Below are 22,974 nucleotides of genomic sequence, written 5' to 3' on the forward strand. Positions count from 1 at the left end.
AGGTCACGAAAAAATTGATGGTTACAATAAGCAGTAAAATCATACGAGGTGTGCGCTTGTATGATGAAAATCCTCCAGTCCAAACTGCTTTCAAGATGGAACCCTTACCATATAACCCTGATCTGACACTCCGAGACTATTTTTTTGTTCGCAAAGCTGAAGTTAAGAGTTAAGAGATGAAATCTTTAACAGCGAAGATAAAATTGAAAAGCGCTGTACAAACATTTTGGCTCCCACTACGTATCTTTTGGGATTTTGACATAACTTGTATAATATAGTGTGTAATTGGGTTCGTACAAAAACAAATAAAGGGTATTTAACTATTTTTTATTATTTTTACGTAAATAGATAGACATAGAAGCGATATTTACATCTTGTCATCGTCATCGATTTTAGTTTCATTCATGAACAATTCTTCGTAATCTGGAAAAGACACGTGCCTTTTGAATAATTTTCTGAAAGCCGTTTTAAAATGCTTGTTATATTTCCATAATTGACAAGAAACAATTATCGGCGAGCTATACGCCAGATATTCCGGCAAAAACGCCGAATACCACAAAAAAAATTCGACATTCGTATCTTTAACGAAATTCAATAAATTATAAACGAAAAATAACGGTAACCAAATTAGAAGAATTGTTATTGATATAGTTAGAGCGTTCGATTTTTCATATTTATCACTAATACCTAAATATAATAAGAATATCACCTCCAATAAATAATAAATTGTTAAAAAATAAAAATTAAAGTTGTTTCTAAAAGCTTCTTTGAAACATATACTCGCCGAAATTAAATATATCATAAAATGTAAGAAATAAAAAAACGAAAATAGATAAAAATATCTCTCCCTGTATTTCGAGAACCAAGTGGGTTTATGATCTTCGATTAAAACGTCGACTCCATAACCGGCTATGAAGGTTAGAAGAAGAGCCATACCGAAGTTTTCGACTCTAGACCACGTGCAATACCAATTAATTTCCATTCCATCCTTATAAAATATATCTAATATTAAATAAAATAACGGTGTGGATATAATATAAACAAGATGGAAAGCTGCGAAATTCAATAGATAATAGTTAGTTCTGTTTTTTAATCTTCGGTACCTCAAAATGGTGTATATAAGTGAATAATCTGCTAGAACAGCCAAAAAACAAAGCGGGATACTTAAGTAATCTGTTGTTAACGCCAGATATTCCAACCAGCTTCTACCGTGTTTTTCTAAATGGGGATCGTCTTCCCAAACCGACGAATTATCTGCCATACCTGTGAAAATAAATACAAAATTTGTTATTTTCATTTCGAATATGTATATGAATCAGAGTTAATTTTCGTTAAGTTGTACATTTAATCAGTTTATATTTTGCAGATACGAAGTTTATCGGTATTTGGAGTTTGCCAAATGTCTGATAATCACTCACGCGGATCATAATTGTTCTAGTATGTCTTATTAAAGTTTAGAACAGTGAAATTCATTGAATCATTGATCCAAGATTCAGATGTAAACGTTAATTTCAAACGGCGATTTGATTAAATCTGTTTATTTTTCAATTGAAATAGATAACATTCGATTTGCGCCAATTTCTAGAGATATACAGCTTTATCAATATAATTACAAATTATTCAAACTCAAATTAATAAAAAATAAAGTCGGAACCACTACAGCAACATTCACAATTACAATGTCTGTGACGCGCGTTTCGATAACCAAGTTATCGTCTTCAGAGACTGAAGGTAAACTTATCAACTTGACTTACCGTTTTTGATACTAAATTTTCCATCAATAAACATTTGCTGAAAGGCCCTTCGTCCCTATTTAAGCTACTATTACATTCAACAATTTCAATGCTTTCGAATGTAACAATTTATTATTAGATACATTTGTTAAAAAGTTTACATTATTAATATTTATATCATGATTATGACTGTGCTCTTTAAACCGGACAATAACGGATCTTTTAGTCTGCCCAATATACTTCACAATCACAACAGGTAATTTCATATAAACCATTCTTTATTTTAATGTATTTTTGGATTTATAAACCGATTAAAAACCCACTCTATTAAATACTCCTCCCAATCCTTTTGTATAAATAGATATCGGAGCAAATTTTTCTTGTTTTTCATTTTGGTTTTGTGAAAACGTAGTTTCACATAGAGATTTCTTAAGCCTATCACGATCTGAATACACCTACACCCTCAATAAAGGTCTTTTCCTTATTGTATCGACGTACCAGAAAATGGAGATTGGCCATCTTATATATACAACGAAAAGAATCAGGCCTGAAGGCCTAAATACATCAAATAGGCTAGAATAGCTTAAATAGGGATAAAGGGCCAATTCCTTACAGTCCTTACTCTATAGTTTAGTAATCAAGGAATAAATTAGAAGATTCCTGTCAAAGTCAAAGTTTTTCCGCTGGAATTAATTTTCGCGGGAGAAGGTTTATTGGTGAATGATTTTGTATAAAACAGGTAAATCAATTAGGATTTAGTTTACCTTCAGTTTAATATAAGTTGGGAAATACATTGCGCATGAAAGATTTTCTACAAAATTCCAGCCATATTGCACGCTTAGTTTCTAGTTGACAATAGGATAAGTGCCTAGTGGATATTTCTCTGGAAATTTATAATATTAAGTATCAAACTATTATTAAATGTTTGTTTTTAAATGATGATACAACTATGCAAATGAAAAAATTGTTAGACCCAGCATCATTATTTGAGGACGGCGAAAAACTGCAGCAACCAACGATAACAGTTCACCACTACCGTCATATTGAGGTTAGGGAGACATATCAGTATATCAAAAGAAAGCATGTGATTTAACTGATTGAAGAATTATGCATGGGTAACCGCTTGTTGGATGCTGTGTTTGCCTAATGGCAACCGTTTTTTGGTATAGTCATGGGTATGTGTTCATCGATAAGTTTCATTGACTATCTTGAAAAAGAAAAAACTATAAACGGCAAGTATTATACGAAAGTATAAACGTTTAAGCCCATTCAATACCAATTCCTTGCCCACTGACGGTGCGCGTGCCTGCACACTCTCCTTGCCCTTCACTAATGACGGAGAGCGTGCCGGCGCGCTCGTTTCCCTTCACTTTACAACTTCACACCAAACTATCCGTAACAACCAAAGGACTCGGCTTAGTACTTTCATGATTCTCGAAGAAACCGTGTACAATACACCGTTTACCGTTTTAAAATCGGACAAGGGAAAGTGTGCCTTTTTTTAAATTGGAATTCAGGTAAGTGAAACACAGCTATTAATTTTTAAATTCCACTTGTAAATAAGTAATGTAACAACTAAATAACTAAATCGTTAACGTGAGTTGACATTTTTTCTAATTTAATCTATTTAATTTCAACATTTCGTTCAGGTCTATTTTATAAAACTATTTTTGATAAATAACTAGGCAAGTTGTATATAAAAATTCTTGTAAATTGGACCAAACATGAGTTGTAATTGTATTACACAAGTGGATTGTTAGTGAATATAATTTTAATTCAATTTATATAAATTTTCTTATGTAAATAAGTAAGTTGTTGAAAAATTTTACATATAATAAACGTTTTATAAAAAAACTATCAAAGGTTGTTTATTTATTATATTTCCTACAGCAATTTTATTTGATTAACAATAAAAAAAAAAGGTGTTTTTGTTGTTAGTTTAACTTCTCGGTCTTAGAACCAACAACGAATTAGTTACAAGGTAAGTCACGAAGTTAGGCTACCCGCTACACAGGTAAACTGATCCCTTTTCCAGTGACGGAGAGCGTGCCGAGACGCATCCGCTTAATTATCGGAAATAGTACCTCGGGATTTTTTTAATCCAAATTAATATTAGATCAAATATATTGTATCAAAAAACCTTTCCGTCAGAGCCAAAGATTTATCTCAAATAGCCCCGAACTCAATGATAATCTGTGAAAATGGCTGCCGTATTTTTTTCTGTTTCTAGATGTAACAAGTTAAGATCTTCAACTTGTATGCAATGAAATAAATTCAAAATGAGACGAAATAATTTGTGTTTAATCATTGCTTTCATGTTTCAATTTTAAAGTGGGATTTTATAAATCTAGATGCCAATATTTACGTAAAAAGTATGTCAAAATACTTACTGAATTTTTAATAAAGCCACAACGCCACTATTGTAAGTAGACTCAGTCTACTACGCATTTAAACAAGATAATGGTTGGTTACTACCGAACCTACACAGTTCAAATTGATGGGCATAAACGGTATTTAAGAAAATTACAGCAAACTCGTTTAATAATTATGCTATTTGGTGTATTAGCTCGTTTTATTATTACATTTGACTCACTTTTAAACCATACTGATGAGAATTACGAAGTAATTACGAAGAATTGCTAATTTGGAGAAGTTGAAAAAATAAGATAAACAATTTGATAAGAGAGATCGGTAATAAAATTTTCTACTTTACACGCATTTGTATTGGAAACATACCGTTAAATTTTCCGCATGCGATAAAGGCTTTTAGCACAATCATTGCAATATTTTTTCAATTTTTGTTAATGGCAAGTACAAATTTTTGAATTAGGAAATCCGGGAAAACCATTTAGTTGTACCACCATGACAATGTATTAGCACACTCAATAATTTTTGTATAATAACGCTACCCCACGCATCTTATCGCCTCACTTAGTACGTGTGACTTTTTTCCACGATTGAAAGGATTCCAAAACATTGAAGGAGTCAAATAAAAACGAGGAAATAGCTGTCTGCCATCTCTACACTTTTCCAACGAAGCTTTAACTTTTCTAATGCTACTAAATAATAATAGCTGTTATCTTTGGCTCCTCGAACAGAAGTAAAACATTTTCTCCAATGTTGATGTAAAAATGAAGAACATCCTTCTTGGTCAACAAAGTTTCACTATTTTGTATGTCCTTGAAACAGTAGAGTCAACAAAAGCATTGGTTAAGAAGAAACTGGAACTCGAGAGAAAATATGGAGTCTGGAAAGAAAAATATAGTCCAGAACTCATTAGTATCTAGTGACTAAATTATCCTCCCTCCATCTATATAAAACTGGGCATCATGAAACTGTTTATGTCCTTGAAACAGTGGAACCAAACAAGGAGCTTTGGTTAAGAAGAAAACTGGCACTCGAGAGAAAATATGGATTCTGGAAAGAAAAATATAGTCCAGAACTCATTAGTATCTAGTGACTAAATTGTCCTCCCTCCATCTATATAAAACTGGGCATCATGAAACTGTTTATGTCCTTGAAACAGTGGAACCAAACAAGGAGCTTTGGTTAAGAAGAAAACTGGCACTCGAGAGAAAATATGGAGTCTGGAAAGAAAAATATAGTCCAGAACTCATTAGTATCTAGTGACTAAATTGTCCTCCCTCCATCTATATAAAACTGGGCATCATGAAACTGTTTATGTCCTTGAAACAGTGGAACCAAACAAAGAGCTTTGGTTAAGAAGAAAACTGGCACTCGAGAGAAAATATGGAGTCTGGAAAGAAAAATATAGTCCAGAACTCATTAGTATCTAGTGACTAAATTGTCCTCCCTCCATCTATATAAAACTGGGCATCATGAAACTGTTTATGTCCTTGAAACAGTGGAACCAAACAAAGAGCTTTGGTTAAGAAGAAAACTGGCACTCGAGAGAAAATATGGAGTCTGGAAAGAAAAATATAGTCCAGAACTCATTAGTATCTAGTGACTAAATTGTCCTCCCTCCATCTATATAAAACTGGGCATCATGAAACTGTTTATGTCCTTGAAACAGTGCAACCAAACAAAGAGCTTTGGTTAAGAAGAAAACTGGCACTCGAGAGAAAATATGGAGTCTGGAAAGAAAAATATAGTCCATAACTCATTAGTATCTAGTGACTAAATTGTCCTCCCTCCATCTATATAAAACTGGGCATCATGAAACTGTTTATGTCCTTGAAACAGTGGAACCAAACAAGGAGCTTTGGTTAAGAAGAAAACTGGCACTCGAGAGAAAATATGGAGTCTGGAAAGAAAAATATAGTCCAGAACTCATTAGTATCTAGTGACTAAATTGTCCTCCCTCCATCTATATAAAACTGGGCATCATGAAACTGTTTATGTCCTTGAAACAGTGCAACCAAACAAGGAGCTTTGGTTAAGAAGAAAACTGGCACTCGAGAGAAAATATGGAGTCTGGAAAGAAAAATATAGTCCAGAACTCATTAGTATCTAGTGACTAAATTGTCCTCCCTCCATCTATATAAAACTGGGCATCATGAAACTGTTTATGTCCTTGAAACAGTGGAACCAAACAAGGAGCTTTGGTTAAGAAGAAAACTGGCACTCGAGAGAAAATATGGAGTCTGGAAAGAAAAATATAGTCCAGAACTCATTAGTATCTAGTGACTAAATTGTCCTCCCTCCATCTATATAAAACTGGGCATCATGAAACTGTTTATGTCCTTGAAACAGTGGAACCAAACAAGGAGCTTTGGTTAAGAAGAAAACTGGCACTCGAGAGAAAATATGGAGTCTGGAAAGAAAAATATAGTCCAGAACTCATTAGTATCTAGTGACTAAATTGTCCTCCCTCCATCTATATAAAACTGGGCATCATGAAACTGTTTATGTCCTTGAAACAGTGGAACCAAACAAGGAGCTTTGGTTAAGAAGAAAACTGGCACTCGAGAGAAAATATGGAGTCTGGAAAGAAAAATATAGTCCATAACTCATTAGTATCTAGTGACTAAATTGTCCTCCCTCCATCTATATAAAACTGGGCATCATGAAACTGTTTATGTCCTTGAAACAGTGGAACCAAACAAAGAGCTTTGGTTAAGAAGAAAACTGGCACTCGAGAGAAAATATGGAGTCTGGAAAGAAAAATATAGTCCAGAACTCATTAGTATCTAGTGACTAAATTGTCCTCCCTCCATCTATATAAAACTGGGCATCATGAAACTGTTTATGTCCTTGAAACAGTGGAACCAAACAAGGAGCTTTGGTTAAGAAGAAAACTGGCACTCGAGAGAAAATATGGAGTCTGGAAAGAAAAATATAGTCCATAACTCATTAGTATCTAGTGACTAAATTGTCCTCCCTCCATCTATATAAAACTGGGCATCATGAAACTGTTTATGTCCTTGAAACAGTGGAACCAAACAAGGAGCTTTGGTTAAGAAGAAAACTGGCACTCGAGAGAAAATATGGAGTCTGGAAAGAAAAATATAGTCCAGAACTCATTAGTATCTAGTGACTAAATTGTCCTCCCTCCATCTATATAAAACTGGGCATCATGAAACTGTTTATGTCCTTGAAACAGTGCAACCAAACAAAGAGCTTTGGTTAAGAAGAAAACTGGCACTCGAGAGAAAATATGGAGTCTGGAAAGAAAAATATAGTCCATAACTCATTAGTATCTAGTGACTAAATTGTCCTCCCTCCATCTATATAAAACTGGGCATCATGAAACTGTTTATGTCCTTGAAACAGTGGAACCAAACAAGGAGCTTTGGTTAAGAAGAAAACTGGCACTCGAGAGAAAATATGGAGTCTGGAAAGAAAAATATAGTCCAGAACTCATTAGTATCTAGTGACTAAATTGTCCTCCCTCCATCTATATAAAACTGGGCATCATGAAACTGTTTATGTCCTTGAAACAGTGCAACCAAACAAAGAGCTTTGGTTAAGAAGAAAACTGGCACTCGAGAGAAAATATTAAGTCTGGAAAGAAAAATATAGTAGTTAGTAAGGTGGTGAGGACGACAAAACATATCTTCTTAATTTATTTAGAAGGTTGGCATAGCAAACCCTTTGGTATGTCCAGTGCGATTGCTAGGGATTTCCCATATTCCCCTATAGCTTCAGTACATACGTTGATGGACGATATCTCCGATTGATGTATGTTTCCGAAAGCCGTTTACTGATGAAGATATGTCAATATTTGCTAGCTAACAACTTTCTCATGACTGGAACTAAAGCAATCGAACAGTAGCTGTCGTTTTTCTTCCTTTTTTGGTATGGATTGAAGCCTAGAAAGTTCCCAATCTGCATGAAGTAAACATGAGACACAACGAGTCCGCTTTCTGTTTTGCGGTCACTGCGATTGACCCATCTTCTAAAAATGTTTGACTTACATTATACGTTCCGTGCAAACATCTATGGTCTACTTGAAACTATTTCTTCAGAGAACAGTTTGTACCATTCTGACGGCTCAAGATTCTCTTCCGCTGGGACGATATGTGACTTCTAACTAAGATGGCGAGTATCCAGGATGAACAAGGTAAACCATGGATGTTGTTGATTTCAACTTTATTTCCGATAGAGCTAAATTACGTCTCCTAGATCCGAAGCGTTGGATGGTATCTAGGGCGACGCGAATGGACTACATCTACCACATCTGTGTGATGTAGAATTTCTTTGAAAATAAAAAATTTCAATGCAATATTGAACTTGAATATGAGCATAAGCCGCCATAGTCGCTTGCACAGGTTTCCGGAAAATTTAGGAGATATCAGTGGAAAGCGGGACATCAGGACGCACTACCAGGGCTTTTGTCTAAAAATCTTTTAGTTATATTTTTCAAAAATCGTCATATTCAGTCAACAATAGATGTACCATAAACTATAATTTCAAAATGTGCATTTTGAAATTTTGAAACTAGATACTAAATTTCAATAATCCATAGCATACGTTATAAAGTTGATTTTTATTAGAGATTATGAAAAAAACAATCGGTAATATAAAAATTTATTATATAATTCACAATGCAAATCATTTATCTTAATTCGTGAAAATTAACTTGATTGGAATCCACTACTGCTTTCATAAATAGATTTGATCACTTGGAACGGTTCTACTTTCTTGATTATTATCTTCTTCGTTTTCAACCAGTTTTTCCGTGTCTACGACATAATTTTTGGCCCGTCTTTTGAACAATCCCCAGAACCCCAATTCGAAATATTTATTCAAATTAAACAAGATCATAAAAATAACAATGGAATTACAACTACAAATCCATTGAGGTAAAAATATAGTATATAAAACTACACTATGTAAAATGAAATGACCGTACGTGAAAGATAATAATTGCTGATAAATATATAAAGGCATCCAAGGAAAAATGATAATATTAGCCACAGTTAGATTATAAGATTGTTTATTTGAAGCAGATTCATTAGTACGTTCTAACTTATTCAAAACTAAAATTATAAAGAATATCGAGTAGTAAATAGTTTTCGATGTAATAGATTTTATTTTCCAGTAGATATAACTGAACCATAAAGATATAAATACTATGATAGATAAAAAAATCCCCATTCCGTACATAACGTACAGTAAATTCTCATTGAATCTACTACATCTTTCTCCCAACTTAAAATTGTGGATATTAAGCAACCAATCAATTCCTAAGCCTAACGAGAAAAAATATACCAAATAAAGACCCGATTTCGCTATTTCGAATAAAATCATATAAACGACAAACGGAACGTGAATGTATAAACCAGTTACTCCCAAGAAATCCTCGATCAAATCGTATGAGAACGAATAGATTGTATGCCATACAGCGTAATGAAATATTAATCTGTCGGTTTTCGATGTGAATTTGTTGCTTTTCTTCATTATCACAATGATAAACACATTTGCGGCTACACTTAGTAAGTTGATCATCACCCTGACGTTTTCTGTAACGTAATCCATGTATCCTATAATCAAATAAGTTTGTAAGATACGATCGTGGAAATCTTTCTCGTTCGCGTCCAAAGGATCGTTAGCTAGTTTGGTTACGTTTTGTACGTCCGTCATTTTTGAGCAGTTAAAAAAATCTGTAACAAAAAAAATTATTCAAGGACTTCTCGGAAACTACGATCGGTTCAACCTGATCACGATCTGAATCTAAACTAACCCGGATCAGTTCATTTTTGGTCAGAAACTGACCCTCGAAGACCAGTGGGTGATGCTGTTAGTTAACGGATTGCCACGTGGTTATTTGAACTTTGAAAATCATCAATTCCCGTCATATGATGGTCGTGAAACCGTTGAGAATGAGCCGCACGAACGTCGACCGTGACCAGCATCACACCAGACAACATTCGTCGCGTAAAACAACTCATTTGGGAGGACCGTGGAGTGATTGTTCGAAAAATTTCAGATGAACTTAACCAAACCGTTGAAATTTGATCAAAAATTCATGCAGTCACCGCTTGCTGACGCAAATCGAGGCGGATGGAGACGGCTTTTCAAGGCAAATCTTCAATACACTACACTATCCCGAAATCGAAGTGTAACCAAAAAAAATAATGTCCGCGGATAAGATTTTGTGTTCTGTATTCTCTAAAAAAACACGTGAAACCCGCTTATCGCTTGAAACGCCCTCTAACAGTCCAAAATTATCAACCTGCCACTTCCACATGTTTGGAATACTGAAATTAGCCCTCGGAGGACAAAAATTCAACACAATGTAGAGGCTTTCCGAGTTGTCGAGTTCAGTGATTAATATTTCGAGTTTCCCAAGGAACTATGCGATAGCGGCATCAAAAGGGTTCCGAAGGGGTGACAAATTCACCTAGAAAAACTATGAATTTTTGTAAATATTCAGTGATTAATATCTCTATATATCTATAATATTTGACCCTCCCTCGTATTATACAAATCAATGAATATCTCGGAAGAATTAACGCACGAAAAAAACCAATAAAAATTTGTTTTAAATATAAAATTTCCGCCGAAAATTGAGAGCAATGTTCGGAAACAGTGATCAAAATCTCGTTCTGAGTTAAGATTTGCAATCAACTGATTATCTATCTGATCTTAGATCATAGATATATCTACAGATTACACTGTTTACACCACCACTACACCAATTATGTTGTCTGACACGCGTTTCGATAACCAAGTAATAACTTCGAAACGCGCCTGTAGTTTTGAGTGTGTGTAAACAGCTTATTCAGTGCTTTATGTCATCTGTCAAAATTCTACATAATTCTGACAGATAAATTAGTTTTTATACTCATAAAGAAAACCGTTTTTCTTGTTGGATAAATATATTGAATGAATGTTGGTTTTTTTATGTGGAAATTCAATTAATGTAACTGAAGAAAATTTATTAATCTATATTATATCGATAATATTTATAATAATATAATAAAAAACTTTTATTTTCGATGTCCGAAAATTCATTTTTAAAAATTTATTAACTCAAAATTGCAAGTTGAATGAACAGAATTAATTTCATAAGCGAATTAACTACAATTAATTCAACTTTATAAGATATTGTAATTTTGAGTTTAATAAATTTTTAAAAATAAATTTTCGGACATCGAAAATATAACTGGCGCAGTCAGTAGGATTCGTGCGGTCAAGTATTTTAATACTACAGCACGAAATATACGTTCATCGAGGGACAGGACTTACAAATTACTGTGCCAAGACTTCTTATTTTATTATATATTGATATTTGAATTTGATGAAATCCACTTGCTAAATCTGTTTTTTCATTTATATATGCTATATAGACTTTTCCTAAATAAGTTTTATTTATCAAAATTTCTCAATTTAATACATTTACTAGTAAAGTTTTTAATAATTTTTCTGTAGGACCAATTTCAAATGAGAACTTTATATCAGTTGATAATTTATTGATATTTGAATATATTTTATGAACGATTTAGATAATTTATCGAATACATTTAATAAATTAAATATAAAGGATAATAAACAAAAATCGTAACCGCACGACTACAATTCATTAAAAAGTGTTTACAACAAACCTAATTTATATTAAAATAAACGCTGACACATGTTTACAAAATATTATGTTTTTGCGTATTAGTTTTTAGAATATTCTAGATTTTTCTTCATGTAACTCATACCAACTTGTTTCTGGGTCTATATACTAAACTTTTTGTCTTCCACTATGTTGTAGCAACGATTACAAATAAGAAAAGACAGTTTACGACTGGCTAACCCACATTACGAGTCCTGTCTCGTTCCATTTAACACACTCTGTGAAATGTCGAACTTGACACTCGTCTTCTTAGAGCACACTTAACTTGTCATAATTGGGACGCTTATTTTATTTCACTGTTGTAATCAGTGAGATGGATTTTCTTTGTATTACCTAATTCTGGGGTCACTGGATTGTTTTCTTTGTAAAATTCTTTCATATTGTTCTATAATATATATTACGAGGTTTGTCCATACAAAAAACCTTCACAATGAATTTTCATAATGAAAAACATGTTAATCAGTTTTGATTAATACGTGTTTGTAAAGCTCAGACTTTCCTCTATTTAGTTTAGTTTAGATTAATGCACGTGGCGTCGAAGTCTGCCGCCGCCCCGCGAAGACAGGCTACAACTTCCTCGTAGGTTTTGAAATACATCGCTTCCAAGTGTTTCCAAATCTGTAGATGCGTCTTTGATTTCTCTACACCGTTTGCGCTCATCTTTTTCCCAACGAACGTTTTTTTGAACAAACAAAAACGAATCACAGAACAAAATTCTCACCTGGAGTCAGAATCATATGGAAGCTCGATCTTTCACGGCTACCAAGACAAGAATTCTAACATCCTCAGCAGCATAATGACTAGAAGTTGATTCAAGTTTGAACTTGCATGTTATCCAACAAATCTTTATATAGAGAGTGCAAATTAAAACCATAATCTAGCTAGTTTCGTTTCCTCTGTTACTCAACCTAAGAAACCTGTTCCTGACTGTACCGTGGTCTACCTTACCTTTGAGCTAGTTATCCTAAACAACCCCTAGGTGTGGAATATATACCCTTAATGTACCCAATTTGATTGCGACAAGATTCATGGTGATTTTGGGTTGTTTAGATATCTTGAACACTACAGATTATGGCTAAATGGAGTATGTCCTTCGGCTTCAGTTCCTTACGAACTTAGTCGTATATATGATGATCGCACGTCCTTTATGGCGGAGCTTTTTTGATGGAACTGAGTAGACGTCTTCAGCTTGTTCACCATTTCTGCTTATCCATAGCCATTTTTTCCAATTCCTTATCTATTTTATGTCCAAATAGATATCCAAGTTATCCGACTATCTCTAACTAGGTTTTCCTCTTCTTTTCTCACTCTGAGTCCTCTACACCATCATTCTTATATCTGTTCCCGGTCCAGTTTTCCCGATATATCCCAACTAACTTAATCTTGCTTAATCTCATTTTCGTTCTTCAGCGCTTCTTCTAGGTCTTTATTTGTATATTTTTTTTATATTTTCAGCAATATTTTAGCTTCTTCCTTTCTCATGTTAATTTTTTCGACAACTTACCGTTTGGTGGTAGAAAACCCCAGTCAATTATTAAATATATTTTGGCCGAAGTAATTCCAAATGTGATCTGACCGCACAAAATATGCAATTTTGGACTATCCAAATTAAAATATAATTTGAAACAAACAATATTCGATGTTTCCTGTGGTATATTTAATTGTGTGATATCATTTTCATGATAATTCGAATAAATAAAATGATTACTTACCACAGATCACTCAAACATTCGGCAACCACAAACAGTTGATTATAACCAAATGCTGCATCAGAATACGATACATTCAACGCTTCTCCCATTGTATTATATTTCATTTATGACGAAAAAAAAACGAGAATATGAATCGATGATCTAGTTACTGAAATTGTTATACGAGGTTATTAATTTCTCCGAATGCTAAACGAAACGAATTTGCCAACTTTATCCATCTCAATCTCAGAGGAACACTTACCAATGTTAGATGAGAGCATGAAAATAAACTTTATCCGCTACGAATAATGGGGAATGTGTTTCAAACCTTGCTTGGGTAACTTTGCGTCAACTTTAGAAGTTATTCTCACTCAAAGAGATACAATTTCATGCTTGACTGAAAGCCAGGTGAAACAATTGTTTACGCAACTTCACGTATATACAATAGTGTGCTTTTGTAATCTGGTGAAGTCTGGTAAATATTATTACTTCTATGTATAGTCTATTCGGAGTTTTTGACATTTAAATTGCACCATTTTGATTTCAAATATCTGTATTGTATCCATATTATATCGAAAGACGGCCTAATTAAACCTAACCTCAAAAAATTGATGCACCGTTGACAAAATTCATTCAGGTCCCATTTTAAGTGCGTGCCATGCAAATTACAACAGAAATTTACTTTTAAATGGTTACAACTGTGTGGTTTTGGATGCTCACCAATTATCTGTAGTATTTTGCATTAGTTTCAACTATTTCTACGAAATATCTTTCATTACCAACATTTTAATGTACGGGAATTATATGAAAATGTGACAACACTGGTTTTCGACACTTTTAGTTTACATGGTTGGCGTTATCATGAAACTATGAAAACTTTTCGCATATATCGAAATGTATTTGCTAGAAATTCTGAAATACAAGATGTATCTGGACGAATAAATTCTAGATGCATTCCGCTGTGGCGTTTACTTGTCAAGTTTTACAGTACGACATGAAGATTTCTTTAAATGTATTTTATAAACTCATTTACATGTAAATCTTCGAACTTGTATGTATATATTATTTGTAGAACGCAGGATGTCCATGAAGTCGTTGTTATTTTATAGTCGGAAATCAGTACAGAGTGGAAAAACAAAAATATTTGCGCACCTAAATTAAAAAGTATTTAGAATACTAATTCTCCTTATTATTGAACTTTTATTTTTCATTCAAAAGTACTTGTATAATACAGATTCAATTGATACCTACGTCATCAAATATAAACTTTGACGACGGCCATGTTGTTGTAAATTCATTACATATGACAAGTGACAGATTTAGAGATTAGCTCCCTGTAAGTTTCATGCAAAATCCTTGATTATTTTCACGTATAGAATAGTTAAAAAACGTTATTAAACATTATAATATAATGCATACTTTCCTATTTTATTGCAAGTTTCTTTATGTTAAGATTAGTTGTTCTTCAATTTTTTAATTTTGGAGGTTAGGTTATAAACTTATCCAAAAGTTGAAATGTCATGTCATAGAACACTGACATGAAGAATTCACAGAAATATCTTTTTCTATGATTAAACTTAGACAACCAACAAATCAATCTTGTTAATAAAGTCACCTACATTATATTAATAACACTGGTCGACAAAAAAAAAGAATGAATAGCATATTGTAATAAAATGGACCTATTTAAATACGAAAATATGGAAAAAATAATTGTTTTTATGTTACATTTTTAGAACCATTTAATATATATTAAAAAAATAATTTCGCGTTTTTTAAATCGTATATTTGTCGAAAACTTTTGTAAAAAAAATCATTTTAGGTATCACTTTTTCTTTAATGAGGCGTTGCATTTTTTAAAAACCAATCACCCGAACCCTATCGTCCTTAATTTTCATTGTTTCATAAAATTTATCCATATTAACCGCCTCTTTATAAAATTACCTACCTGCTAATGTAAACATGGATAATTGAGCTATTGAAAAGTGGTACGTGTTAGGGCTCAATAAATATTGATTTAGTGTGATTTGTACAGAATAAAAACACTGAAATATTAAACTGTTATATTACTTTTTCAAGTTTCCATTTCATCAATAATTATCCAATCATTATAGTCTTCTTTCGACCTCGATAAAATTTTCAGGGTAACTTTAAATGCGGTATTAAAATCTTTACTGAATCTATATAAAACTACTACTACTATTACAGGATGACCGAATATAATCAATTGGGGTATTAACCTAGTGAAAAATATGAGATCAATAACGAATGACGAACTTATGAAGAATTCAAACATGTAATGGTACATTATCAAAGGTATAACTGAACTTATAATGCTATTGGCTACGTATAAAATATAAACTGTCATTTTAGACATATTAACTACCCCAAAGCATATTAGAACATTAAAAATAATCGCTACTATAACTACTGTATCCACGGTAATAACTCCTATTTCTGCAGTTCCGAATTCTCGATGTAAATATTCACAAATAAAAATGACTACTCCCAAACAATAGACAAATGAAATTAAATATTTTTCTATGAAAATATCGATTTTTTGTAGTAATCTATACTTGAAATTAAGTGCAGTCCATCTTATTAGCAAAGCTAAAGCTACAACATAACTAAAAATCAAACATGTGCCCGATAAAACCACGAGAAAAATTGGACTGCTTTTAAGTTCAAGTATTATTGAACATATTAATTCGTATATAATCAATTGGTGTAGAAAATAGTACAGATTCAAGCTTGCCCAATGAACTAACAACAAATTATTTCTGTTTCTTATTATTTTCACTTTATAATAAGAAAAAAGTATAAGACTATCGGATAGGGCGCTCAATATGAATAATAAATATTTTATTATTGAAAATAAAAAGTCGTATTTGGGTAGGTCATATTTTTGATTGTCTTCCAGTAAGTCTTCTTCTACAAGAGTTTCGTTGACAACTTCTAAGAAAGTACTATTCATCTCAGGATATACGAGAATCTGGAAAAGTAAAAAAAAAGTTAATGAAACACGAATGATGTTGGCCCAATGAATAATCCAAGTTTGCGACATCCAGCGCTGAACGAAACCTTACTCAAAAATTGAAAAAACCGTGAAATTTTGAACTTTACTTCAGTTTTTGGCAATTTTAACCCTGAAGGACTAGTTTTTTGACAATACCCATTTTCAAAATAGGCTAGATACGCTACAATTTGAGACCAACAGTTTTTGAGATAAAGTTACTTTATCTATATATAATTTTTTTCAATTTTCAGCAATTTCAGTTTTTTGTTCAGAGTGAATTTTGATCCTGTTTCTTCCTCCCCCCCCCCCCAACATAAGCCAGTTCCATGTAGTGAAAGTGACAGTTCCGTACTGCAAAACGCTTTCGGGGCGTTCTGGAGTAGACCACTTTAACAGTTGACAGTTGACAGTTTCACTTCGATGATTTTGCATAACCTTAAATTTTTAATTATCTAAAATTATTTGTTTTATCCGAAGTTTTGTCTAAATTAATGGATGACAATGAAAGAAAATTAATAAACTAGTATTGAAATTGCAAATATTATGAAGTACATTATATTTTCAATAAATAAAATGTTTATGTAATTGAAAAAGTTTTGATGTTATGCGTCGTCTAAAAAATGTTGTGTACGCCGCGGCTGAAATAATTGGATGAGACAAAAAAAGTAGCATTTTCAGTCCTTGGCATACAAATAACTATGACTGTGCTCTATAATCTCACGGGGATTTTCATCTGCACATACGTGATTATTCGCGAAAATTGATGATAGATGATAGATGAAACAATAGACATTATAGAAAAAAAAATCTAGTCATCACCTTTCAAGGGTGATATCTCGGAAAATGGGGTAGGCTGAGGAAATTTGGTTATAGGAAAGACTCTGTATATGAACTAAAAAAGAATAATTATACTCAAAATAATCACAAAAATCAAAATAATACATATTTCGTATATTTATTTAGAAAGCTGTAGAAATAAATTGTTTACATTCGTACTTTTTTTTATTCACACTGTATATAGTGTACATTAATTTGTATACAAGGGTTGTATGAAAAGATTTTGTGAGTGTATGCGAAGATTTTTTTGAAAATGAAAAAAATTCTGTGTATCGACCTGTCATTACATTTTTTTTTATTTAAATACGTTTATGGAGAAAATAGTTGTTTTTTTTTTGGACAATAAACGTCATTATTTGAGGACAAGGAAATAAAATTATTGTAAAATGATATAATGTAAATATAATACGGTATCTTCCAACTAAATTAATCGTTCTGATTTGTTGAAATCCACACAATAATCACAAAAATATATAATTACATTCGAATGACGTGATTTCAACTATAACACCAAAAAGTTTGTTTGTAATGCCCAATAAAGTAAAGGTGTAGGTTGAATGTGATATTTAACAGTGTTTAAATTTAATTAGACTCTAAAACACGAATTCCCGCAGAGAAACCGTACAATAAATATTTAAATAGAGCTAGAACTAAACAGAATCGGCTGGGTTCAATTGAACTTTATATAAGAAATATAATAAATAATTAGTATATTTAATTATATATTGAGGTTATAACTGCTTTTATGCAATTAATTGTATCTTTAAACATGTTGTAGGTGATCTATCGATTAATATAATAGAGAATATTCATTCTTTACTCTCGATATAAAGTAAACATTTTGTCAAACTATCGTTCAAATTTGACTTGTTTTGAACGCCATATTTTTCGCGGGCTTTCCAAAACGTCAATTACCACGTCCAGTATTTGTTAACTTTAAGTGTGACAGTTAATTTATAGGTTATAATATCGATAAAAGCCATGGAATGAAGTTGTTCTTCATTTTGAGGTTAGTGTTAGTGCTTGAATTTAGTGTATTTCGTGTCAATTTGACGAGGTCGTTGTTGTTGATGTTTGAGGTGTGGTAGGAACTCTTAGGAATATTTTTGAGGCTGAATATTCTCTGGTGTGGCTTCTGTTATGTTTTCTGTTTCTTCTGTAGCACTTTTGTTTGATGTTTTCATTTGGTCAGAGTCATTTCCAGTAATTATTTCCTCTGTGGTGGGGTGGTATGTGTATTTCAAGCAGCGTGACCTATGGATTTGTACGTGTAGCAATTAAATCCTTCAATTTAAAGAAATAATCGGTAGTTGGTGTTATCGTTTATTATCACAAAAGATTCTGGAATACGTTCTTAATACGTGGCTATAATCTGCTTCAGGCATTCCTACTTTTAGGAATGTCATTTGCGATACTGTTTTTATTCCCATCTTTTGGATTTTTTCTTCGATTTGTGAATTGGATATTGTCGGGCATACGTTTGATATAACTAGACGCTGTGACTACAAATATAATTTGCTTCTATTAATTTCAGGCTAGTCACGTTTATCGAATTTCGTTCGTTTGCTTAATAATTATTTTAAATAATTGATAGCAATTTTTATTCAGAAGAGACCTGAGCTCAACTCAATTGAACAACATGAGTGTTATAACCACTCAAATTAATGTCACCTGAAGCATTTTGATGTGATGATTTGGATCCATGGACGTTTTACTTTATGTTAAAAAGCACAGTCAAAATATTTATTTAAACTTACGTGCGATTTTTAAACTTCAATTAGAGAAAGATGCCAGAATTTTTATAAACGAAGCTCCTGATGAAAAATATCTGCCGACAAAGATAATATAATAGATTGTTTTCATCATTTAGACAATCACACGATTTATTTTAGATTTTTGATTTGTTTTTGGAGAATAGTAGTAGATATTTTTAATTGTGGGTTGTGTTGGAGGTGATTTCATGGTTCCTTTTTGTGTATAATTTTTGATATAGTGGGGAAAGCACTTATGTCTCTGTTGATCTGTATTCCTCCTCGAAAACCACCTTAACTAACTAATATACTGTTTCTTCTTCATTATTTCCCTACGTCTCTCAATCGATGCTGGTTGGTTTGTGAATCATCATGACAAATTGGGCTCTTTTTATCCTTTTACTTCATCGTACGTCGTTGATTGGTCGCGACCCAATCTCCTACGTTCCTAAGCTGCAGATCCGAGAGAACTTCTATGATGAGGCTATCGTAGCATTCCATTTATCTTCAGAGCTAAAACTTGCCTTCGCCAAGGTCTCAGGTTTGAAGTCTTGATTCAGCGTGGTTTTTTGTGTATCTAACGCTCCGACATTATATATGTCCTTTATATATAGCGCGTAGAGCTCAATTTAAAAAAATTATATAATATTGGGGTGTATCGACTACGTAGAAGGGCGCCAAGACTTTTTTATTCCTTGAGACGACGGCCGTGGTTGACCTAATGGGGATAGAGGAATCGTTGAAGAAGGATATTTTCAAAATAGTCTTGACAATCCTTCGCTAAGTGTTGCCTGGAGGAATGGAACCCTTCTTAAGTTCACGGACAATGGGTCCCAGGGGTATTTGTAACATTGCTTTAATAGTACGAATCAAATATATGGTTTGTAGATCATTCATCGAGCTCGAAATTGGGAATAAATCGGCGCTTGTATTGGTAGTATTTGAAGACTTTCTGCTTGCAAAACAAAAGCAGTTTTGGAAGGTGTGTAGGGGGTACCAAGGTTTTGCTCTATACTCGATTATGGAAGAGATTTTCGTACTCTAACTCCTGAATAAACAGCTTCCCTGCTAATTGTGAGAGGTTTTTCCCAAATTACCCAAAGTCTTACGCTCAAGGTGTTGTACCAATTCGAAAATTGTTCCTGGAGAATTGGGATTGCACGTTGAGAGAATGTGTATGTGCGGCGGTGTCCTCTACAAATAATTTTCAAAAGTTATCGTATAATAACTACTTTGAAATCGCTAGCAACACGATAAACTATTAAAATTTCTTGTCGTTACGGATCTGCCAAAAAAAAAAGGTTTTGTGTTTGCATTCACGCACTTTCCACCATGCGTTAATCTTTTAACGAGCCTAATTTGAAAAACAAATCAATAATTGAACACAGCGGGAATCGGGAATTTGCATTTCGGTAAAATCTAGAAGGGATATTATAAAATAAAGAGATTTACGGTCGGTGAAGCGTATTAAATAGACGTAACGCACGTTTTGTAGTACAAATATCATAAATTTATTGTGACGAAAATCATCGACATGGAACGAATATACATTGTTTGGAAATCGCTCGGTGTAATTAATACGTGAGTGCGTTAAATTCCATTAACGTTCCACCAAAAATGAAAGAAAGGAACCGAAGATTAATCCAGACAGTCATTTGTTGCTATTACAACTCAATAAAATCAGATTTTTTTTATTTTTAGTTGTACTATTTAAAATTTCTGTAGTCTCGAGTGAGAGAACTATCAACTGTGTTTTATTCTAGAAAGATGTTGTCTCTTTACTGGGAAATAGCGATTTTATCTTGATATCTTTCTAGAGAACTACTGAATTACTGTCGCTTCAGGTGTAGCAGAATTGAATTGCTCGGATGTTGAAATGTTTTATTGTTACAAAAGGAATTTGAGTCAACTACCTGACCTGGTTACAACAAAAACAGGTTAATGATAATGTAAACAAACCTTTTGTTCAAGGAAGTTTCTTTGTAGAAAAAAAGATTAGTCTCTTATACAACGTAGAAAAGGTCGATGAGATAAATTGAATATTTCGTTAAGTCTACTGGGTTTTCCACTATACAAGTCTGACAATGTCACCAACGCTATTCAATATAATTTTGGAAGGCATTGTGAGAAACGCAGGACCGCAAAATAAGAACGTGTAACGATCATAGCACATGTTGAACGACAAATTAGAAGAAGAAGCATAAAGGAAAGGGTACAAAGAGGCTATCAAGCCTGTGGAAGAAACAAAAACCCACTAAAAAACAAAAACATAACCAAACAAAACAAAATAAAAATGTACAAAACCCTAATAAGACCAATAATCACATATGCGATGGAAACAACAGTAATAAACAAAGGAGAAGAAGAAGAGGTCCAAGCAAAAAAAAACGAAGGAATAGAGAAAGAGCTGGGGGAGGAAAATAGAGTGTGATACATAAAAGCACGAAGACTCAACTCAACACAGGCCAATGAGAAGGGACAGGTCGAGAAAAACTTGGAGAAACGAAATAGACGAGGACATAATATAGAAAAATGCCGGAACCGAAAAGAATGGAAAATAATAGCAAAAGCAGCCAAAACAAACGACAAACTATAAAGAAAATAAAAATTAGAAAACTAGGAGTAATCCACCTCAAAAAAAGGATTTAAAGCGCCAAAAGCAATCCACATGGGATTGAAAGACTTGATGATGATGATGATGATGAAGTCTGACAACGAAGTAATCTGAAGGTTTCAAAGATATTAATTATAAAATATTCGATATTAACATCAAAGTAATCCATTTCCGCTTCAACATACACATACCAGCTTCACAGCTCTTCTGGAAGTCTTTGATTGAAACCCCCAACAGCTCATGGAGATATCATACTATTGAAAATACGAATATTTTTGGAAACGGCGTCATAATCAACTTTCAGTGATAAAACACCTAATTTTTGCGATGTCTAAGCACATTCTGTTGACTTACATACCATCCCGTGTCTACGAACGAAGCCAATAAGCACCGTTCTCGCTTTGGACTTGCTTATTTGTCCTTTTTTAGGTCTTGGATCATTTGGTGATGGCCACTGTTGATTCTGGCACTTTTTGAAAGGTTTTCATTGCAAAATCTACCTAAAAGTTTAGCAGTTGTTTGTCTGATTCGTACTGATCTCCAACTATGCTAGGCCATATTTAAAAAAGTCATGGATTAAGCACCACCATCTCCTTGTTATTTAGTGATCTCGTTGATCAGTCCTCTTTTATCAAATTATTTTGTACCAGCGAGCCATAAAATCAACAAGCCCATGGGACTTTACCCTGAACATTTTCTATCACCAAAGCTGCTGATTTTTCACGTTGTAGTTCAAAGGTATTCTCAATTCAGCGGCAATGGAACGGTTACTTTTGCCTAGATTACGAAAGAAGATTTTTTTAATTAATCACGAGTTTCAACTGATACTTTCATTTTACCCATTTCAAAGCTTACAAGTCTGAATTTGCGAGAAAGAAAGCAATTCCTATACGAACTTCACCAAAAGATGTCTTGGTCTTGATTCTATAGCTAGAACTTTAATCGTGTACGACTTTTGTTTAAAGTTTTTAAGAAATTGCTGGCTAAACACAAGCCTTTTGAGGGTCTTCTAAATTTTCTTTCATTTACACGCAATTTCGTTGCAAAATTTATAAGATTTGATCTTACCTTTCATTTCAAAATCCTTACAAACCAATAAACTTAGTAGTACCGGTACTTAGTTCACATACATCCACTTTTGATGCTTCCAACTGTACGTCACGAAGAAACTACATAAAGAATATCGGCATCGCTCGATAAGTCAGAGACGTACATATTTTTTCAGTATTCAGATAAATAATTATTAGAATATTTGAAATTTTTTGTAAAAGTCTACTATCGACAATAAAAACTGCTGTTAAA

At 33.1% G+C, this 22,974-nt stretch overlaps 3 protein-coding genes across 6 annotated transcripts in view; 1 reads left to right on the forward strand and 2 right to left on the reverse strand.

Moving 5' to 3' along the window:
• Positions 1 to 22,974, forward strand: part of LOC130896269 (somatostatin receptor type 2-like) — a 216,293-nt gene that overhangs the window by 149,165 nt on the left and 44,154 nt on the right. The window lies entirely within an intron of this gene.
• LOC130896272 (uncharacterized) lies at positions 316 to 13,538 on the reverse strand. Of its 3 annotated transcripts, none has more exons than XM_057804256.1 (2): positions 13,476 to 13,525; positions 316 to 1,263 (listed from the first exon to the last, which is right to left on the reverse strand). In XM_057804256.1, the coding sequence occupies exon 2, from the start codon at positions 1,259 to 1,261 to the stop codon at positions 368 to 370; it is 894 nt and encodes a 297-aa protein (XP_057660239.1). In that variant the 5' UTR covers positions 1,262 to 1,263; positions 13,476 to 13,525; the 3' UTR covers positions 316 to 367. The 3 variants fall into 3 exon arrangements, with proteins under 3 accessions (XP_057660239.1, XP_057660238.1, XP_057660237.1); XM_057804255.1 differs by lacking the exon at positions 13,476 to 13,525 and adding an exon at positions 4,124 to 4,207; XM_057804254.1 differs by lacking the exon at positions 316 to 1,263 and adding an exon at positions 8,713 to 9,802 and having other exon boundaries at positions 13,476 to 13,538.
• LOC130896275 (uncharacterized) lies at positions 15,510 to 22,878 on the reverse strand. The gene is made up of 2 exons (XM_057804260.1): positions 22,741 to 22,878; positions 15,510 to 16,446 (listed from the first exon to the last, which is right to left on the reverse strand). The coding sequence occupies exon 2, from the start codon at positions 16,426 to 16,428 to the stop codon at positions 15,529 to 15,531; it is 900 nt and encodes a 299-aa protein (XP_057660243.1). The 5' UTR covers positions 16,429 to 16,446; positions 22,741 to 22,878; the 3' UTR covers positions 15,510 to 15,528.

The sequence above is a fragment of the Diorhabda carinulata genome, chromosome 7, assembly GCF_026250575.1.
Source record: "Diorhabda carinulata isolate Delta chromosome 7, icDioCari1.1, whole genome shotgun sequence".
NCBI classification, from domain to species: Eukaryota; Metazoa; Arthropoda; class Insecta; order Coleoptera; family Chrysomelidae; genus Diorhabda; species Diorhabda carinulata.

Bases quoted from the DNA above. Each gene is read 5' to 3' on its own strand.
- LOC130896272 (XM_057804254.1), bottom strand. From the start codon at position 9,782: ATGACGGACGTACAAAACGTAACCAAACTAGCTAACGATCCTTTGGAC.
- LOC130896275 (XM_057804260.1), bottom strand. From the start codon at position 16,428: ATGAATAGTACTTTCTTAGAAGTTGTCAACGAAACTCTTGTAGAAGAA.